At 47.5% G+C, this 20,581-nt stretch overlaps 4 protein-coding genes across 15 annotated transcripts; 2 read left to right on the top strand and 2 right to left on the bottom strand.

Annotated features, from left to right (window-relative positions):
- The first annotated feature begins 214 nt into the window (after positions 1-214).
- On the top strand, positions 215-9,819 carry LOC144085497 (dynein axonemal heavy chain 17-like). Of its 8 annotated transcripts, none has more exons than XR_013304158.1 (22): positions 215-361; positions 1,027-1,666; positions 1,832-2,018; positions 2,092-2,191; positions 2,256-2,341; positions 2,818-2,943; positions 3,038-3,184; positions 3,464-3,550; positions 3,614-3,778; positions 4,061-4,425; positions 4,941-5,124; positions 5,280-5,426; positions 5,538-5,643; positions 5,891-5,994; positions 6,055-6,174; positions 6,457-6,603; positions 6,680-6,853; positions 6,933-6,998; positions 7,103-7,169; positions 7,235-7,404; positions 8,050-8,185; positions 9,395-9,819. XR_013304158.1 is itself a non-coding variant. In XM_077614823.1 (21 exons), exons 2-21 carry the CDS (start codon positions 1,149-1,151, stop codon positions 9,443-9,445), a joined length of 3,333 nt encoding a protein of 1,110 aa, XP_077470949.1. In that variant the 5' UTR covers positions 215-361; positions 1,027-1,148; the 3' UTR covers positions 9,446-9,819. The 8 variants fall into 8 exon arrangements, 5 of the variants coding, with proteins under 5 accessions (XP_077470949.1, XP_077470947.1, XP_077470950.1 ...); XR_013304157.1 differs by having other exon boundaries at positions 9,133-9,819; XR_013304156.1 differs by lacking the exon at positions 9,395-9,819 and adding an exon at positions 9,133-9,148 and having other exon boundaries at positions 7,955-8,185.
- On the bottom strand, positions 8,596-11,265 carry tmub1 (transmembrane and ubiquitin-like domain containing 1). The gene is made up of 3 exons (XM_077614832.1): positions 11,118-11,265; positions 10,089-10,449; positions 8,596-9,807 (listed from the first exon to the last, which is right to left on the bottom strand). The coding sequence occupies exons 2-3, from the start codon at positions 10,427-10,429 to the stop codon at positions 9,453-9,455; spliced, it is 696 nt and encodes a 231-aa protein (XP_077470958.1). The 5' UTR covers positions 10,430-10,449; positions 11,118-11,265; the 3' UTR covers positions 8,596-9,452.
- On the top strand, positions 10,290-15,947 carry adhfe1 (alcohol dehydrogenase iron containing 1). Of its 4 annotated transcripts, none has more exons than XM_077614826.1 (14): positions 10,290-11,052; positions 11,727-11,791; positions 12,023-12,060; positions 12,596-12,654; positions 12,731-12,784; positions 12,843-12,997; positions 13,067-13,263; positions 13,327-13,404; positions 13,779-13,884; positions 13,950-14,201; positions 14,743-14,821; positions 14,893-14,989; positions 15,043-15,200; positions 15,278-15,947. In XM_077614826.1, the coding sequence occupies exons 1-14, from the start codon at positions 10,852-10,854 to the stop codon at positions 15,359-15,361; spliced, it is 1,623 nt and encodes a 540-aa protein (XP_077470952.1). In that variant the 5' UTR covers positions 10,290-10,851; the 3' UTR covers positions 15,362-15,947. The 4 variants fall into 4 exon arrangements, with proteins under 4 accessions (XP_077470952.1, XP_077470953.1, XP_077470954.1 ...); XM_077614827.1 differs by having other exon boundaries at positions 10,303-11,052; positions 11,727-11,787; XM_077614828.1 differs by lacking the exon at positions 10,290-11,052 and adding an exon at positions 11,294-11,301 and having other exon boundaries at positions 11,727-11,787.
- On the bottom strand, positions 15,560-20,091 carry LOC144085500 (uncharacterized). Of its 2 annotated transcripts, XR_013304159.1 has the most exons (11): positions 19,924-20,091; positions 18,897-18,999; positions 18,267-18,366; positions 18,088-18,171; positions 17,794-18,014; positions 17,496-17,733; positions 17,335-17,436; positions 16,594-16,695; positions 16,319-16,522; positions 15,949-16,076; positions 15,560-15,862 (listed from the first exon to the last, which is right to left on the bottom strand). XR_013304159.1 is itself a non-coding variant. In XM_077614830.1 (10 exons), exons 2-10 carry the CDS (start codon positions 18,920-18,922, stop codon positions 16,035-16,037), a joined length of 1,119 nt encoding a protein of 372 aa, XP_077470956.1. In that variant the 5' UTR covers positions 18,923-18,999; positions 19,924-20,091; the 3' UTR covers positions 15,561-16,034. The 2 variants fall into 2 exon arrangements, 1 of the variants encoding a protein (XP_077470956.1); XM_077614830.1 differs by having other exon boundaries at positions 15,561-16,076.
- Between the last annotated feature and the right edge of the window lie 490 nt (positions 20,092-20,581).

Here is a 20,581-nt window from a genome sequence, read left to right as displayed (position 1 = left end):
AGGTGGACCAAAATTAACAGGAATGGAGCATTCTCAAATTAACATTTAAGTGAGCCCAACATTACTCTGCCTGTCTATGGGAGAGCGTTTAAGAAAACATTTCTACTTTATTTTGAAATTCTTGACCACGTGTTTTTAGTGATAGTAATGAATACTGCAGCAGATAAATCCCCATTTACTAACATACTACTCTTGCCGATGTTTTAGTAAATTGTAATGAATAGGCTAATACCTTGGCCTAATAGTCTCGCTGTTTCTTTTGTTTGTTTGTTTTATCAAGTATTCGAGAAGAGGCCGAGTCTCACCGTCGAAGACGCTGAACAAAGGCAGGCAGGCAGGCAGGCTTCCACCAAACTAAAAGGCAAGTCGAGCTCGATTTTCTTACCTTCTTTTTTTCTTGGTGCAATTACCGAATGATCGTATACTTAATTTCCAAATTAAGAGCACACTTGGTGTTGCGTGAACGAGCCACGAGCGCTATGAATGATTTGGTGCATGGCGCTCGTTCTTCTTCTTGTGGGCGTCTCTGAACTCGCGAGAACGCGAGCGCCCTCTGCGGTCGCATTCTCGTGGTAAACTTATATGTACGTAGTAGTTTCTAAATCTTTGATTTCGGAGGGTTTGCAGCAAACTCGTTTACATTTTCTGCCATCCTTTCCATGGCAAATGGCCTGCGACTATTTGTGATTAATTAAGTTTTGAAAATGAGTTAAAAATAGTACTATGTCGGTAAAAGAAATCTTTTGTCAATTGTTTAGTTTTTTGCCTAAAATGGTGAATGAATGCTAAAAAATTGTGCATGTTTTGAAGCAAAATGCTTCATTTGTGGTCCAACTTGGTTCATATGTTGCTAAAAAATGATAGGTGGCGACTCCCGACATATTTTGCATTGTCGTTCATCAAAAAAAACAACTTTCAAGCAAACGATGCGGCCAAGCGATGGCATCACAGCTGTCACCCGATGATGTCACTCTATGTGTCAAAGAAGTTGAAAACTGATGTTTCACTTGTTTTTCTCTGTTTAAGAGTCCTCTCCAAGGAAGATGAGAAGACGCCCGATCCAGGACAGAGAAGAGTAGAAGAAGCAAAGGAGGAAACGCCCAGGCCAAAAGCAAGCGAGAAGAAGCTCGGACCCCAGGAACAGCAAAATGGAACCCAACGACGAACGCCTGGAGAGCCTGCGGCCGTGGCTGATGCAAAGCCTCAACATGAGCCAAGAGAAATGGCAGGAGTTTGTGAGCTCCAAGAAGAACCTGACCGCCCTCAACGGCTTCTTCAACACCAAGGAGGCGCTCAACCTGTACGCGTGGAGCAGCGAGGCAAGCGGCTCCGGCATGAGCCTGGACTTCCCGCCCGACGGGGGCAAGGTGACCTGCCTGGCCAAATTGCAGAAAGGGATGGTGGGCAACGACAATGTGGCCGACGGGCTGCTGATGGAGGAGATCCACGCCGAGCGGGTCTTCGCCTTCATCTCGGCGCTGACGCAGGACGTGGTGTGCCCGCTGCTGGCCAACCCGGCCAATCAGCACGGCTGGGCCCCGGGGGCCGCCGAGGAGACGCTGGTCTTGATGGAGAGGTTAAAGAACCGAGCTCTGGTCATGAAGGCCCGGAAGGATGGTTGGACCTTCTTGCCTCTGCCCAAACAGCTCCAGGAGCACCAGGAAAGGTAACCACGCAGCGCTCTTTTAGGAGGACTTAACAAGCAGGTGCGACGGGTCGTTTTGGTTAGCCCAGGCTAACGTAAGTACGTTGATGCGAGGCCTCTCGGTCCGAATGGATCGGGTGTTTATGGGAGCAAAATGAGCAAAGCGTCCGTCCGTTTGGTGGACAGGAAACCATTTGACGTGAAGTTGTTGCACGCCTGCGAGGCCTTGACGGTAGAGTGGGCGGGCCTGGTGTCGGACCTCCTGCGGCAGCACCCGGCGCGCCCGCTCCTGGAGGGACTCCAACCGCAACCCAACGAGGAGTTCAACTTCTGGAACAACCGACTCAAGAACCTGCTGCAGATCCTTCAACAGGTGACAACGCCGTCGCGTCGGAAGACCGAAGACCCCGTGGTGATGATGGCCGTGGGTTTATTTTCGGGCTCAGATGGCGAGCGAAGACGCCCAGCAGGCGGCGGGGTTGCTGGCTTCGGCCGAAGGGGCGTACAGCGCCATCCTGAAAGACATGCACGCCCAGGCTGAAAAAGGTCCCGTCGAAAGCGGCGCGGCCACGGGACGTGGGCTTGCGCTTGACCTTTGACCCCCCCACAGGCCTGGAAGAGGCCCAGGATGCCACTGACAAGCTTCAACCTCTACAGCGTGAAGTGGAGGAGCTGCAGCAGTTGGAATACTCGCAGGTAAGCCTAGAGTGGGTGGGTGGCCTAGAATGGCATAGTATATCATATCATAAGGCATAAAGCATTTCATGTCACAAAATAACATGGTACAACTTATGACAACATGCAATGGCATAATATAACAGAACGTGACGCAGGATGAGGACATAGTATAACATGGCCTGACATAACAGCCTGACAATATGAAATGGCGTAACATAGCATGTAAAATAGCGTAACGTGATAGCATAACATGGAATAGCATAACATCTTGACAACCTTGAAATGGCATATAGCATGTTGCAATGTAATGTGATAACATGATATGACCTTACATGATGAGACAAAATAACATGACGTGGTGTAACGTGAGATGACGGAATGGCTTAAAATAAGAAAGCATAACAAAAATTAATCATAATTCTTACGACTGATGTAAAATGAAAATTGACTTAGTGTGTGTATTCACAATGCCTTATTGAATCTTTGATTGACAGCTAAGAGACAACATGGGCGCCGTCATGGATCAGGTACACCAGGTGTGGATCAAGTCGCGCTTCCACTGCAGACCTTGCTGGATCGTCGTTCTGCTGCAGGAGATTTGCAACCTCTTCATCGAGCGGGTCGGCGTCCCGTCTAGCGTGTCTAGCGTGTTGCCGCAACGGTAACAAACGCCCAATTTAAAATCGCGTTGTTGTTGTTGTTGTCGTATTGCAGAGCAGGACGTTCCTGAACGGACCGGGCGTGATGCGAGGCCTGCTTTTGGATCCAGCTCAGGTTATGGAAGATGTGAGAGTGGTGACCTTGACCTTGCAGACGCTCAAGGACAAGTACATCCATCACAGGATGCTCCTGGAACAGGAGGTACGCAAAAAGCCAAGAAAGGTGGCACAATACTTCTATCATTTGATTGGCTAGAACAATACCAGCATTGAGAAAATGTCTCCCGCTGTGTGGAATGGCTTTTATCGAATTTTTTCCTCTATGCCCTTATTATCCTGTTTTATGGGATATGCTTTTGAAATGGAAGGGCTGACTAAATTTTGATGTACTGAAGTCAAAGGTCACTGAAATCAGAAAGCTATTTTAATGCTAATTGACTAGCCTCAAATGACCTCTCTTGTCTGTGCTCACCATTTGCAGGCTGGGGGGTCACACAGGTGGGAGTTTCCTTCTCATCTGGTCTTCTCTCGCTTGGACGAATTCATGATTCGCCTGCAAATCATCCAGGTAAGTCTACCGAGCCGCTCTTTCCCACGCGTAGCGAACGGCCTTTTTCGTCTCCCGCTACAGGAAGTGTACCGCGTTCGAGTGCAGATCCAATTGGAGAATGTGGTGATGGCGGGTGGCCGCGGAAGGATGTGGACGGCCGCCGTAAAGGGCGTGTGCCAAGACTTCCTGCAGGAGCTTCAGACTCTCGCCGACTGCCAGTGCGACGCCAGCGAGCCCGCCGACCAGGTCAGCGCCAATGAATGTCTGCGGTTCAGAAGATGGGCGTGTCTGCAAATTTACATTTGGCTATGCTAGTTTAAGCAAGCATGGCTTCCACTAGTTTACACTCTTTATGATTGCTAAAACTAGTTTAAGATTGCTTGCACTAGCGTCTGCTAGTTTATGCTAGCATGGTCTTTACTTTTGCTAATGGTAGCTTACACCGGCACGCACTAGCTAGCATCTGCTGGTTTCCGACCTGCCTTGGCGGGCGCGCTGAGTTTCATCCCCGTTCGCTGTCCCCCTCAGAGCTTTCCGGTACTGGCGGCGTCCTTCCAAGAGCAAGTGTCCCATCTGGAGGCCCGCCTGGTGTCTATCCTGAGAGGAAGGCTGGACGAGTGCCGGCTGCCCTCGGCCGCCGTCAAGGTGCTGGCCATCTTCGGGCCGCTGCTGCAGCGCGCCTCCATACGGGAACGCCTGCGTCCTCAGCTGTCCTGGGTGGTGGACATGGTCATGCGGGAACTGGAGCGGGTGCACGCCTTGGTCAGGAGCAAGAGCGAGAAGGACGTGACGTCCAGGTTCTTCTCTTCGCCCGCCATCACGCTAAAGTGGACGCAGCAGGTCATGCTGAGGGCTCACAACATCCTCCAGAACTTCCAGACTGTGCAACACCTGTAAGAAAATTCATTCATTTTCAACACCGCTTACCCTGGTCAGTGTCACGGGCTGCTGGAGTATAATATCCCAGCTGACTTAATAATACATTGATAAATTCTCCCTGGAATCATGTTCTTCGGGACGACTTTTTCCTCCAACCCACTTTCAATTTTGTATTATAGCTCATCCCTCGATAAAGACAAAGAGTCTTGGCTAGTTTTTTTCCATTGGTATGCCCCCTGCTGGATCCTTCCCCACGTCATTGGTTACATCTATGCAGAGGCAAAGCGTTACAAAAACCATAGTTATGGATCAGATCCTATCATTTATTCTGTTTGTAAAAACTCACTTGTTCTAGTGGGATTTGCATAACTCACGCTAGCCTATCACGGCTCCATTCGACTTAGTATGTCCCCTTCTATTTTGGTTGGTTACCAGCTCTCCCTCACCCCTTAAATGGTGCCCACTGCCTAGTACTAATTTTCAAATTTTCATTCTCCGATTCCCACATTTGAACATCTGGTCTCCGCAGGTGCGTGGAGTCGTGCGACAAAGTGCGGCTGAGCTTTCAGAAGATCGCCAACCAGCTGATGGACATCCGGAAGTCGGTTGTGGGGGAGTGGAGCCAGAAGCTGGACCGAGACACTGGCGCTCTCCTCCAAATTCCTCTGGTTCAAGAGGAGCAAAAAATACTGTCAATTCCCTGCAGAGAAAAGGTCAGTCCTTACCTCAAAGTTATCTTTCAATTGTAAACTTTAAAGAGACATTATGGACCTCTTAAAGTGCAATATCATTGTTAAATGTCTTTTTGTTGTTGTTGTTGTTCCCTCTTTTGTTTTTTTTAACGTGGGTGTTCATGGGTTGCGTCCAGGTGGAGGCCCTCCTGGCTGAGCTCAAACATGCTCACTGGCAGAAAGATCTGGAGCTCAATCCCCAAACTGCTGAGATTTTGCAGAACAGACGTGATATTGGCAAAAGTTACCTCAGCCTCTGCAGCATCGTGTCCCTGTACAACCAGGTATGCGTGCAAAATCAATCGCAATCGTCCTCTGTCCCAAGATGGCCACCAGGGACTCCCCCGCGCCTTAGTACGTCTAGCCAATGTGTGCGTACGCTTGTTCTCCTCCAGATTGTGGAGAAAGGTATTCCGGTGGAGTTTCCGCTGATCCAGGATGGGCTGGAGGAGCAGAGGCGGAGCCTGTTGGCGCTCCAAAACAAAGCCTGGACCAGCAATGGTCAGTCACGTGACTTTTTTTCTCCCTTCTCTGCTATAAAAACCTGACTCATGATCATTCCCCAATTTAGCATGATTTTTTTTATGTACTTGATTTTTCTATTCATTTTGGGATGGCTCCTGTTCATTTCTAGGTCTACCGTTGATTCTGGCTCACTGGCTTACTGCGATTGGACGTCTCGCCCCCTCAATGACATCTCTAAAGGTTTAAACAAAATTCTTTCAACTTTTGGCCTTTTTCTTTCCAGGCATCCATGAGCTGATGGAGCAGACGAGGCAAAACCTGACAACCTTTTTCGCCTCCGTCAACGAGGCACGAGACAACATGGACGCCATCGTCGCTATTACGGAGGTGGGTTCACAGGTGTGCACGCCCGCAGTCCCAACTTGTAAACTTTGTAACTTTGCCCAGGATTGGGTGGGGCTTACCCTTCTCAACATCACGGATGGCTTCCTGGAGAGGGGCGGAGCAACGGAGGAGAGCTACGCGCGGCTGTGCGACGACGGCACCGAGGTCATACGCTTGGTCAAGGTGAGGCGCCTGGCGGCGACGCCATGTTGGATGTGGCCAATGTATTCACAACAGGTTGCACCCAACCCCATTTAGAACCTGGCTTTATCCAAAAATTAAAAGCGAGTCCAGTGAACTTGAAATGCCCCCAAATTGACAGGAAGTGACATGATATAAAAAGGAAGTGTCCTGAAAATGGGGGAAATTGTAGCGCATCCGTCAAAGTTTGACACGCTTAGCCAGTCAAAGTGAACGATGGCGTCCATTGACTCCCACCTTAACGACGCCTGTGATCTCCCCAAGGAAAATGCCGCCCTCTACGGCGTGAGAGACCAGTCGTCGGCCATGTGGTCGGCTTACGTGGAGCACGTGGACCAACTGGTGCAGGATGCCATCCTCCAGATGCTCCTGGAAGCGCTCAACTTCCTGTCGCAGAACATGACGCCGATGGTGAAGACGCCGACGCCGGCGCCGACGTGGGATCGGTGCTTTTTTGTTCTGACCGTGTCGTTCGTTGTTCACGCAGAACTTGAGGGGCGCCTTGCTGCAGGTGTCTCTGCAGCTCCAGCCCACGGGAAGCGTCTTCGAGCCGGCCGTCCCCGGCGACCTGAAGGCCGTGCTCAAGTTGTTCATCGCCGACGTCCGCGCGGCCGCCGCCATGCCCCAACGGATCTGCGCCGATCGGTTGGAAAATTATCAGGTGAGGCCGGACGGGAACTATTTCCTCCATTTCATATTGATCGCTTATGGCTTTTTTTTTCCGTGGGTGGCGCCGGCAGGAGGTCCTAAAGGACAACAGCAAGCTCACGGCGCTGGAAGACGAGGTGATGCATCATCTGGAGGAGGTGACGACGGAGGCGGAGCTCCGCAAGACCGAGCTGGACTGCTTCTCGCCGCTGTGGATGAGTCCCAAACGCGGCGTTTTGAAGGAGTTCCTCACCTACGGCAGGAGGCTGGAGGATGGCGAGGAGGACGTGGACGAGTCCCCGCCCACGCTGGCCGACTTTCAAAGAGAGGTGACCTCAAATGGGACGCTGACTCTTTATTGTCACTTCAATGATTTATTTATTTGGATTTTTAGATCTACGCTCTCCAAAATCAGATGACCAAGGTGAACGAGCTGGAGGACTACGACCTGGTGCACGGCTGGCTTCAGGTGGACCTTCAACCTTTCAAGGACGCCCTGCGCCTCTTCATCAACAATTGGATCAGCTTGTACACGCAGCACCTGCTCAAACTGGTCAGACACAGGTAAAAAGGCCTTTCATTCTAAATGTTGAATATTCATCTGAGGGTTTTGAGAAAATGGAGGGCTTTTAGTTGCGCCTTATAGTGCAGAAAATACGGGAGGAGTTTTTGGATTTCTTTCAATGCGGGAAATAGTATTCGATTTAATGTTTTTTTCTTTCAAGTTATTTATTTTTATAAAAAAAAGTTTTTAAATTTTTTTTTTTAACTAAAACGATATCCAACAAATTATTTTAAAATAAATCGTTCATATATTTAAATGAACTATTTTTTAAAAAATAGGACATTTTATTTTTTCATTGAAGAATATAAACTGTAATAAAAAAGTATTTGGTATATTAAAATAGGGAAAAAGAGCGGAAAATAAATAATTTTCTTCATTAAAATGAATAACCGTTTTTACTTTTCCTAAAAAGAAATAATGAAAATATTAGTTTATTTACCAAAATAGTTTTACTAAAATGGAACCACTAAAAAAGGGAACGACAGTATATGTAGTGCAATTGTTTCTAGTATCCAATTGAAAAATATTCCGCTGCGGGAATTGCCTCAGCCCGTAGAGGGCGCCCTTGGTTTGACTGTATACTTGAAGTGGCCCGAAGAAAAAGCAAAACAAAAGCGGAGCTGAGTTGCCCCGCCCGCTTGCAGCATGTCTCGGCGTAGCGTGGACGAAGACGACGAAGAAGCGGAGAAGGCCTCGGCGCGCAGCTTGCCCCTGACGGAAACCATCATGCTGCTGGAGACGGTCAACGTGGAAGTACCCGAAATCACGTCGCTCCTGCAGGTGGGATGGGCGCCTGCGCTCTCTCGCGGCGGCGGCGGCATCGTTCAATGATGAATTTCCACCGCAAACAACCAAAAAAGACACACACACACAGAAAAAAAATCCTTTGAAATGTGAAAGAGCAGGCTTTTCTTTTTCCCAACTCAACTCATCGGTTGCCTATAGACGTCCCATCCATTCATTATTATTTTTTTGTAGCGAGAATGGATTGGATGTCTACTCTTTTAATCACTTTTACAGTAGTTTTTTGAAACGGGTTTTCGACGGCACGGTGGGTTAAACCCTAAAAGGACAACGGTCAGCTTGTTATTGTTGGGGACACAAAATGGATAAGTGCTGATTTTTTTTGTCAGGGGGGGGCGAGGACCAGCGGTGCCAAAATTAAATAAACATATCATTAAAATGTCAACTCCAGCTTTTAATCTCTTTAATGTTTTTCATACTTTTACTTCAGTAGAGTTTATTTCAACATTTTTGTTTCTGCTTTATTGAATAATTTAACCCATATCCCAACACTTGTTTATTCACCATTGAAATTTTTCTATTTATTTAGAAGTTTTAGATTGGATCCCCCACCAATTAATTCCCGATATTTCATTTTGGCACACTCGTTCTTCCTCATTTCGCATCAAATCGGAAACCCATGAAAGTGAATCCAAATTGCATACACATTTGCAAAACTAGAAAGCAAAATGTTGACAGAAAATAGTTTAAGATGGCAATACATCTTGGAGGGGGTGGGAAAAAAACCAACAACAAAAAAAACCCCAACCAAAATCGCCATCCCCTTTTAATGAGTATATTTATTGGCACTCCTTTTTCTCCATCGCAGGGAAGCGTCCAATTAGGAGCACGGACGCTCGTAGCCAAAAGTCTTCTAGGTCAATCTGAAGGTTGTCTGCAAAGCGCTTTTGACCACCGTTCCACCGTGTTGTGATGTGTTTCAGAGCTGATGGCGGAGCCGCAAGATGTCGACGCCCGTCACGTTAGCCTCATTTAGAGAGTCGTGGCACGATCCGCGCTGCTGTTTTTATTCGGCCGTCCTCTCGGAAGGACCGCCCGCGTATTACCCAAAAAGCGCTCGGCGGCGGCCACGTCATCAGCTTTGGACGCGGCGGCGTCAGATAAGACGAAAGAAAAGAGAAAATGGCAGCGCAACAAGACTTGACCACTCCGCCATTTAACCCCGTTTCTTTCGTCAACATCCAGACGGGAGGCCACCTGGTGGCGGGAACGGAACACCAAATAGGCGCCCGGTGAACAGTTGCTAGCGGCGGTAGATTCCCAAGGCCAGCAGGCTGAGGAAGACGGTGACGCCCAGCAGCGAGGCCGACGCCGGCGCCGTGAACAGGTGGCGGTACTGGATTTGGCAGTACCACAGCACGGCCAGCATCAGCCCCAGCAGCGGCACCATCAGGCCGCCCACGTTGAGGGCCGCCTGCACCTGCTCGGCCGCCGCCGCCCCGCCCGCCGCGCCGGTCCCCGCCGCCCGCTGCGACACGTGGCAGTGCAGCACGCAGTTGTGCGGCAGGCGGAGCGCTTCCAGCGTGGCGTCGTCGTCCCGTAGCAGCTGACCCTGGTAGATGAGGCGCACGTGGTGCTCCTGCCCCGAGAAGTACGTCCTGCCGGGGGATAGGGGGTGGGTGGGGGGTCGGGGAATCGCACGCCGTGTTACCGTCGCATCCTTTTTGAAGATGATGCTAACTTGCAAAGCATGCTGCACTTTACCTAGATAACATGTTTATTTTTATATTTGTGAAATGATGTATTGATTAAAATTGTGACATTTTATTTTAGTCATTTATAATGCATAGTTTAAACCATTAACTGAGGTTAACGCGACGCCATGCGCCGTCAATGGCAGTGATAATAAGAAGTCCGTATCAAGCTACCATTACGTTACCTTTTGATGTATCCCACGGTGTCTTGAGGTTTGACGCGCGCCGTCCTCTCCGTGTCGTTGAGGAACTTGAGTCGGACCACCATGTTCCTCTGAGAGTCCTCGCTCGGCGCCGCCTCGTCGCCCTTGTTGTCGACCGGGGGCGGGGCTCGCGCTGCCGGGGCCGTGGCCGTGTCCGGGCTCGAGGCGGTCGGCAGAGTCTCGGTGGCGGCGGCGGGAGTGAGCGGCGCCCGCGGGTGCTCTGAGGTTCGGGTGGAGGCCCAAGCCAGCAGCAGCACCGCCGCCGCCGTCAGCGCCACCAGCAGCAGCGTCACTTCGTCGCCGACGCCCTCGATCAACGACATCGTCGCCGGTCACGCTCCACCTAGACGGGGAAGTCGATCGATTGAGATGCTTAAAATAACATTTGTTTTTAATGTTTCCTTAGGAGAAGTTGTCATTTTTGACCAACTGTCAAACGGTCAAAAATGGAAAAGTTCTGCTCAGACAAGTTAATATTTGGTCCAAACCAGTTCCGTTTTGAAGGGGAAATTTCGTTAAGCCCTTGCTATCAATGGCAACCTCTGCGTTACCCGTAACCATTCATTTCCTGTCCAGAAACTTCAATGATTTGCCTTACCGTTACTGCACTTTATCCTGATGCGGCGACTCTTTTTACTGTTACCATGACAACAGAGGCACCCGCAATCACTCCCCTCAAGCAGCCCCCCTCCCCAATAGAGTTCCCTGAAAAAAGCTGAGCTCAAAAAGCCAAACAGTCTTAAACATGCCAACCTCACTTCCCATCACAAGTTTATGGGACTTAAAACAGACAAAATACTTTATAATTCTCAAACAGCTTTTTGACCGACCCCTGACGTCACATGAAAGGCCAACAAGCTACATGCTAACCGCCAGTTATCGTCGCAAGCTCTGCCATAAGTCAAGAAAAATGAACGTAAACGAGCTCTACGCGAGCTCTCCGGTCGTAAGTCAAACTTTGGAACTATTGAATGTTGTCGTTGCGCCCGGAAGAACAAAGTAAAAACTTACGCCTCAGCTTTTATGCCTCATGTCAGGTGTTAGCCTGGAAGCTATTTGTGCTAACGGGGTTCTGTTCCTTCACAACACAACTGCCTCGTCTTCTGTGGTTTTGGCTCACTGCGCCTCCTTGTGGGCGTTTTGTAGTCGTGTTTTAAAACCAGACGTCAGTAAATAAACAACTTGTTTTCAATTGGTAAGACATGTAAATGAACAGATTGACTTCCATTCGATGACAAACGTCCAATCTATTTAGACTAGGAGGGACTGGCAGTGATTGTACAACTTTCTCTATAAAATATATATATATATATATACATATATACCTTTGAAATATATCAATTATAAATACAACAGGTAACCAATTACACACTCAAAAATAAAACAAAGATGAAGGGTTATAATAAACCTATCCTACACTATTAAAGACATTCAAATGCGATAACAATTTCAACATTTGAAAAGCTTTATTTTTAGAAGAAAATACTGACAAAAATAGTTTCATTTCTTTCAAGTTTCACTTTCCAAGTATGCATTTGTAAACATTGTCGAACTTTGCCCAGTATTTTGAAGAGTCGCTTGTTTTTGACGTCAGTGCATATTTACGTCCACTTTTTCTAGTCAAGATGGCAGCGGCACGTGAACGAGTCGTCCGTCTGCTGGTGCAACTGGAGCGTGCCACGTAAGTAAGAAGAAACAATCTCTTATTTACGTACAACTGCGCGCTTGCAAACCGAGTGTGACGTGGACGCTCACTTGTGTCAACTTTTGAAGTCACGTGACCGCACTGATACGTTTCTGTGGGGAAAAGTTTTTTTTAGCATGTCGCTATGTAGTTGCCTATTGCAAAGGTCAGGTTGGATTGACATTTGCTTGGCAACATTGACGTCGTCATCATAAAGTTTGTGTCTATGCAGGTGTAGATGCCCCGCCCACTCCAACACGTTTCATCAAGGTAAATAATAAGGTTCAAAGTATCAGTCTCATGCATTGATTTTACTGGAGTAAGAGTTACCGGGGTTGGTTGTCACCCTTTTCCAGAAAAAAATCCATTTAAAACGATTAGAAAAAGAAAGTACTACAATAGTCATTTTTCTTTTATTAAATCCCAAAATAAAAAAGGCACTTGTTCATTCACTGCCAGAACTCCTAGTTCATATGGATTGGACGTCTATTCCCGTCAATGGCTGCCAGTGAGATAGTACCAATGATTATTTCACTATTATGGCAGTAACTTTAAAATTAAAGTGTACCAATCACTACTTTTGGATTCATTATTCCTATAATCTGGCATACTTGTAATTGCAATCAATCTTGTGCGATTTATCATGATTTAAATCATTGACCATTTCCTGGCACGAGTGCTAAGTTTTACGCAATAAGCTGATTAAAAATGTTTTATTCTATTGAAACAACATTGTAAAGATAGTTATATGTTTAATTTGAAGTAATGTAATGCACGTCAGAAGCTAGAATGTCGTCTTTTGCAGGCGCAAATTACGCGCAGCGCCAAATGCCTCAAACGCGCCAAACGGACTACGCTTTCGAGGTAATAACACTCACCGCTTTCGCCTTGACACAACGTGGCTTTGTGATGGTCATGTGACCTCTGTCCTCATTGGAAGATGGCCAGTTCCAACATCCGATACGGAGAAGGAGTCAGCAGGGAAATCGGCATGGTATGTATATTGTAGAAGATCTCTCTATATATTGTATATATCATAATTACTTGGGCAGGACCTCCGTAACTTGGGCGCCGCCAACGTGTGCGTGATGACCGACGGCAACCTGGCCGGCCTGCCGCCCGTCAAGGCGGTTCTGGAGTCTCTGGACGCCAGCGGCGTGCCGTACCAGGTGTACGACGGCGTCCGCGTGGAGCCCACCGACGGCAGGTGAGACGCGGCTGGAAACCCCGCCCCCGGAAAAAAAGCGCCACGCTCCCTCGCATTTCGTCCGCGCAGCTTCCTGGACGCCGTCGCCTTCGCCAAGAGGGGCGACTTTGACGCCTTTGTGGCAGTGGGCGGGGGGTCGGTGATGGACACGTGCAAGGCCGCCAACCTGTACTCGTCTCACCCGGACGCCGACTTCCTGGACTTTGTCAACGCTCCCATTGGGAAAGGAAGAGCGGTCACCGGCGCCTTGAAGCCACTCATCGCGGGTAAGTGAGCACGACGCCTCCCCGCCCATTAGCCACGCCCAACTCGAAATCCGCCCACCGCAGTCCCCACGACCGCCGGCACCGGCAGCGAGACGACGGGCGTGGCCATCTTTGACTACGAACCTTTGAAGGCAAAAACAGGTAAGCCCCGCCCGTCAAATTAAGGACGTCCCAAAAAATCTGAAATGCAAAATTGATTTTTTCTGATCCAACCAATCCAATGCGAGTGTATCAGATGGCCAAAAATATGAAAACCATTTTCTTCAACAAACATGAAACAATTTTGGCCCCTAAAATGATCAATCTTTGACTACAAATGAACCATTTTAGGCCTAACATTTTTTAGGGGGTTTGGGACCAAATAAATGCTATCTGTTACCATTGATGGACCAAAAATGTACAAATTTGGACAAAAAAAAGACATTGAACACAGCAAAAATGACCAAAATTGAACCCAAAAACTTTACAAATATTGTTTGAGTTTAAAAACAAGCATGCTATTTTTCCTTTTCAAGGCATCGCCAGCCGGGCGCTGCGGCCCACCTTGGGCGTGGTGGACCCCCTCCACACTCTCAGCATGCCCGGCCGAGTGGCCGCCAACAGCGGCTTCGACGTCCTCTGGTGAGCGCCCTCCTCCTAAGGATCGCGGTCGGGCGGCGCCCTCACTTCTCTTTGGCCCCCGGCAGCCACGCGCTGGAGTCGTACACCGCCCTGCCGTACCACCGACGCGCCCCCTGCCCCCCCGACCCCCTGTACAGGCCCGCCTACCAGGGCAGCAACCCCATCAGCGACGTGTGGGCGCGACACGCCCTCCGAGTGGTGGCCAAGTATCTGAAGCGGGCGGTGGACGACCCGGAGGACGCGGAAGCCCGTTCCGCCATGCACCTGGCCAGCGTGTTCGCGGGCATCGGATTCGGGAACGCCGGCGTCCATCTTTGGTGAGGCAACTTTTGGATCAAATATATACTATTTCATGAAGCCATCAAGGGGATGAACAATGAATACATTTGGTATTGTTGTTATACATGTTAAAAATGATTGTGATTATTCACCATTGATTCATTTTCTGTACCATTTATCCTCACAAGGATCATGGGTTATTCGCTATTTTTATCTCCTTTTAAAAAAAATAAAGTTGTAAAATATTTGTAAACTTTTTGGGGGCAAGCAGTTTTGGGGTAATGCATTAAACCTGTTAAGTTTTGGGCAATTCCAGCCCACTTCCAATTGGTTTTGGGTCACTTCCTGTTTATTTGGGGTATTTTTAGGTCACTTCGCAGTCACTTCCTTTAGTTTGGGGGGTATTTCGCTCGATTGCCACCAGCGCGCCCAGTCAAAATGGATTGCGCGTCTATCGCCGTCCATGGCAACCAGTGAATGAACACGGGTGCCCTTTAAGGAAGTTTTTATTTTTGTATTTTTGTTTTTAAAACTTAACAAAAATGCTTCTCCTAGTTTTTGTGTCCTCTCCTTTTGCAGTCACGGAATGTCCTATCCCATCGCGGGGAACGTCAAGACTCACAAAGCGGACGGATACAACGTAGATCACCCCCTAGTGGTCAGTAACACAACACGGGCACACCCGCGGGACGCCACGCTCAAAAACCGCACACTCTTTGTGTCGGCCAGCCTCACGGTCTATCGGTGGTCCTGACGGCCCCGGCCGTCTTCGGCTTCACGGCTCCCGCCTGTCCCGAGCGCCACCTGGAGGCGGCCGAAATCCTCGGTACTGGTCGTCGGGACGCCGTTCCGTATCCGGTGTGACCGACTCGTCTTCAGGCGCCGACGTGGGTCGCGTGAAACGAGCGGACGCCGGCGCCGCGCTGGCCGATACCTTGCGCAACTTCCTGGCCGAGCTGAAGGTGGAGGACGGATTGGGCGCCGTGGGCTACCGCAAAGACGACATCCCCGCGCTGGTCAGAGGAACCATTCCGCAGGTAGGCCGGACCCCCGTTCGGACGGACGCTTCTCTTCCATCCACACCTGACTTTTCTTCATTTTTGCGGCCTTTCAGGAGCGCGTGACTAAACTTTCTCCTCGCGAGCACGGCGAGGAAGACTTGATGCGTCTGTTCGAGGCCTCTATGAAGCTCTACTGATTCCACCGTAGGTCGAATAATGGCATTTCAAACACAGAATTTTCTTTCAGATGAAAATTCAAAAAAGCAGTCACCAAAATTCCACGGCAACGAAATTCAGCCGCAAAAAAAAACCTGCACTTAAGATTTTAAGAAAAATCAATAGAACATTTTTGCCCCGGATGATGGCGGGAAATCAACTCCAACATGATTTTTTTTCCCACTTTTTTATTAGGAAACATTTGATACAAATGAAATTGAAATGTTCAAATCAAATCTTGAAGTGCAGTCAAATACAATAATTAATGAAGAAACAAGACAAGATGGGGAAACCTTAACAATTGCTAAGCCTTAAATATGTCAATCCTATTGTTGTAGTTCAATGTAGTGAGATTTGTGTACTTGTTAAAATACACAAAAGTGGAGATTTCTCAAACTCCTCCATTCAATGAATATTAAGAGCTAATAAAGTAGATTTTTGTTGTTGACTTTCAAGTTAAAAGGAGTTTGGTTAAGATGTTCCTGCTCAAGAAATCAATAAAAGGTGCAATGAACAACCGCTCCAGTCCTCCCTTTCCAAATCAAAGCAACAATTGTAAGATACTTACACATGAAGTCATGGCTTACTTCCAAAATTGATTGACTTGAGCAAAATGCCTGTCAAAAAAGTGGGCGTGACCCTGGCGACGACACTTCATGATGATTCGCAGCCTGCGTCCGCCGTGGCCCCATCTCTCTGCAAAGTCAGCCAAAACAAAACTTGCTCAAAGCGTGCACAAGAAGCTGAAGTACAGCCTACATAACGGTATTCAAATACAATTCCTTTTTAACCCGTTTTTTTGTTTTGTTTGGGGAATTTCTAATTTTGCCATATTTTTTTCAATTTTTTTTTAGGGACAATCGCTGCTAACCCTTCCAGTCCAATTGGATTGGACGCCTATGATCGTCAATGCCGGCCGATGAGTTGCGAGCGTTTACCTCGAAGGGCTCGCTTTTGGTCCTCAGCGTTTCGGTCATGTCGGGTGTGTCGGCGGGCCGCAGGCACCACCACACTTCCTGCCCCAGTAGCGGGAAGCAGAGGAGCTCGCCTTGGCCGCCGTCGCCTTGGCGAGCGCCGCCCGCCGGCTGCAGCAGCCCGTCGCCCTCCGGGGAAATGGCCGTCATCCGGGCGTCCTCCGACAGCTGAACGCAAACGGAGCCGCGGGGCGGTGAAGCCGCCTCCCCCGCCGTCGGATTGAGCCTTCGCGGTTTACCTCCGGGCGAGACGAGGCGACCACGGCGACCCCGTGCTCGACGCTGTGGTCGGGGCTCCAGTCGGTCAGCATGTTGAGGATCTCGCCGCTCATTAGGTGATCCTGCGGCACAAATTCTTGTACGTCAAGGTGGTACTTCTTTTAATTCTTTAGATGGCTTGTGACATTTTTTTTTTTTTTTTTACTTGCGTTTATATTGTGGTGATGAGGTCAAAGGTCACGCGGATCCCAAAAAGAATTCGGCACGAAGTTGGTTACGATTAAAGGGATTTCAAATTTGCCGGGTGAGTTTGTTAATTGGTTAGTAATATAAAACGGAAAGGGACATTATATTTTTGTGCATGAGGTCAAAGGTCACAGTGGTCCGAAAGGGAATTTTACTTTACCTCAATAACAAATTGGGATTAAGAGTTCTTGCAGTAGGAAATGGAAGAGGGCAGTCATAAGGTCACAGAGGTCAGAGGAAGACATTTGGGTGAAGAAAAAGATGGCAATTCTATTTTTGGGGTCATAGGGTTAAATGTCACAGTGGTCAGAAAAGGAATTTCATGATAACTCAGGAACAAAAAGTGATGATTACCAAACATTTTCACGCCCCTCCCCGTCAAAATGGATTGGATGTCCAAAGCTGTCAATGAATTCAAAAGATTAAATGTTGCCAAGTGCCCCCCTTTTAATTGTTGTGACACCATCTTTTGTTTTTTTGTTGTTGTTGTCGTCGTAATTGGACTGAAGACTTACCTCAGAGCGAGACAAGATAGTGGCTCGGTCCTCGTTGATGCCTCCGCGCGAGGGGCTCCAGTCGGTCAGCATGTTGAGAATCTCGCTGCTCATCAGGTGATCCTGGGAGAAACGGTCACCCGTCACCCATCATCGACGTAGGCCCGCGCCAGCCGACCCACCTTGACGCCCGCCTCCATCTTGAAGGCCGCCTGTTCGGGGGAAGAAGAGGAGGACGAGGAGGGGGAGGAAGAGGAGGAAGAAGAAGAGTCGTCGTCGTCGTCGGATGAGCTGGACGACGAAGAGCTGACGCGGTGCGCCGCCGAGTCGGGGTGACGGCGCAGGACGGGGCGAGGGCCCTCCTTCTGCACCTTCCTCTTCAGGGTGGAGTTCCAACGATTCTTGATGGCGTTGTCGGGCCTGGGGAGAACCGGCGGCGTGAGGGCGTTTGGCCAGGGTGCTCCAGCCTCCACGGCTCACCTGCCCGGCAGGAGCTTGGAGATGTTGGCCCAGCGGTTGCCCAGCAACCTCTGCGCCTGGCAGATGATGTGATCTTCCTCGGGCGTCCAGCGGCTCTTGATGACCTTGGGGTTGAGGTGGTTGAGCCAGCGCTCGCGGCACTGCTTGCCGTTGCGACTGCGCATGTGCTTGGCGATCAGCGACCAGTGCTTCTTGCCGAACTTGCGCACCAACTCCACCACCTGCCACGTGCCGGCGCCGTCAACCGCGTGGGAGGGGCCGGCTAGGTAAGCGCTCGCTCGCTCGCTAACTCACCCGCTCGTCTTCCTCCAGCGTCCACGGGCCTTTCACCTGCTCCACGCACTTGTCCTGCGCCCACGCCGACACCGAGACTTCGCTCTGACGTCATCAGAGAGAGGGGGAGGAGTCAATCATGTAAGATCTTTTTTTTACATTTATTTGAATTCATGAATAATTAAAGTGAGCAAGCTCGCCTCCTCTTTGAGCCAGTTGGACTTGTCAGTCGGGGTCGGCCGGGAACATCGGCGAGCATCTTCCTTGGACGGCGGCGAGCAGCAACAGCATCGCTTGGCCCTATGGCGCAAAAGCCAAAAGGACACAACGCACGACACCACGCCAGACAACACAGCACAGGGAACGGACGCTCATTGACTGGGCCGGCGACCAGTCCCTTTCCAGGTAATCTTGCGCCAGGAGTGCCAAAATGTAATATTAATAGTATATGTCTCCGAAAAATAACTAAAGAAATGAATGAATGTTGAAACAAAAACGTAACTTATTTTAAATGAGTTTAAATAGAAATGGAAAACAATAAAATGTTATTTCATGTTGAAATAAACATAAAGTCCAAGAATTTAAATGAATGAATAGAGAGAGCTTAAAATAAAATTGAAATAAAGATTGAAATATATAAAAAATATACGGTTCAATATTAAATGGATAGACTTTTGCCAATTCTGGCATCCTAAGAAAGAGCAAATAAAATGTGAAGTAAATTAAATGTGAAAAGAAAATTATTAAATCAATCAAAATGATGAGTTTTTTGGCATTCCTGATCTTCCATAAAATGAAATGATATGGAATAAAGTGTGATGTGGTCTGACCCGGCTCTGTGGCTTCGGCCGCTCATGGCGTGGCTGGTGGGTGGGCGTGTGGGGGCTTAGGTGGGCAGGTCGGCGGTCGGGTGGGACGCTCCCAGACACCTGACTGACAGTGGGGGAAGGGGGACCTTTTTTGATCATTTTGGACTTTGGTGAAGACGCTTGACATTTTACAATGCAAAAAAAAACCCACCTCAAAAGCTATCTTTATCAGTTCCATTGATGATTACCTGCTTATCTATGTTGACTACTACCTATTATGTTGACTATTATTATTTATTATTTATCTCTTCGTTTGTTTGTTGTTATTTGTGCCCTTACCTACTTATGTTGTGGACTATTACGTTGACTACTTATTACTATAAGTTGACTACTTATTACTATAAGTTGACTACTTATTACTATAAGTTGACTACTTATTACTATAAGTTGACTACTTATTACTATAAGTTGACTACTTATTACTATAAGTAGTCAACATAATAGTCCACAACATAAGTAGGTAAGGGCACAAATAACAACAAACAAACGAAGAGATAACAATAACAAATAAAACCAATAGATTATTATTTATTTGTTTTATTTATGCACTTCGTGGTGAAGGTTCAAATCTCATTATTCTTTCAACATGTCACTTCATTGACTAGAGCCAAAAATTGTCATCAAACCATTTTCAATCAAAAATTAAGATTTTCCAGAGTCGACATTTTTCCATTTCATGTTATAAAACTAAATGTCATAAAATGATTAGATTTTTAGTCTGATCCGTATATTTAAAATTACATTTCAAAGATCGGTATTATTTGAAAATGTAATCTGAAGAGAAGAAAAAATAGACTAATGGGAAATTTCTAACGGCAAATAAACAAGTGATTATTATGGCACTAATAAACGTTTGATTTATATATATATACATATATGAAAAAAATATATAAGGAAAACACGTTAAAAAGAAGAATACTTTGTTGTGCCTTAAAGTCCATCCTAATGACAGCCAAATGACGTGAAGTTATTTGATGACGCAACTCACCGGAAAGTTCAGAGGTCGTGCGGCGCGGCTAAGCTAGGCTAGGCTAGGCTAGGCTCAACTAAGCTACACTAACGTTAGCCTTGAAGATCCAACTTTAAATTGTAACTGACGTCCAGCGAACTTCCAACGGCTGCGAGACCCGATCAAAGAACAGCTCGCTGATTGGACGCCGGCCTCGTGACGTGTCTCTTTAAACGTCACCTTGGCTTTTTGACGAAAGTGCTTCCAACTTCTTTTTGGGACTCTTTTCTTCTTCATATCCCAACCATGACATCAACATAGTATTTTACTTACTTCGTCCGTCGTATTTACAATAATGATAATATTAATAATGATAATAAAATAATAATAAAATAAATAAATAAATAAATAAATAAGTACATTAACTATTAGAACAAAACAAAGTGCTCTAAAGTCACTGCACGTTATAGTCAATCACTGTCCAATCGTGTTTCATGGACATTTTCAAGTCGGTTTATTTACTAGGGCACCAAATTATGATTAACAATTCTATAATAAATAATTATAGATCTGCAAATTGACATTGAAAACAATATTTAGCCCTATATTCAGATTAATGTATTAAAATGAATGGATGCCTTTGATAAAAGAATGAATTATGTATATATTACCAACATGTCTTCCAAGTTTGATACTA

Source organism: Stigmatopora argus, chromosome 12 (assembly GCF_051989625.1).
Source record: "Stigmatopora argus isolate UIUO_Sarg chromosome 12, RoL_Sarg_1.0, whole genome shotgun sequence".
Lineage (NCBI taxonomy): Eukaryota > Metazoa > Chordata > Actinopteri > Syngnathiformes > Syngnathidae > Stigmatopora > Stigmatopora argus.
Note: the sequence above shows the minus strand (reverse complement) of the source record. Positions and strands in the feature narration are given on the sequence as shown.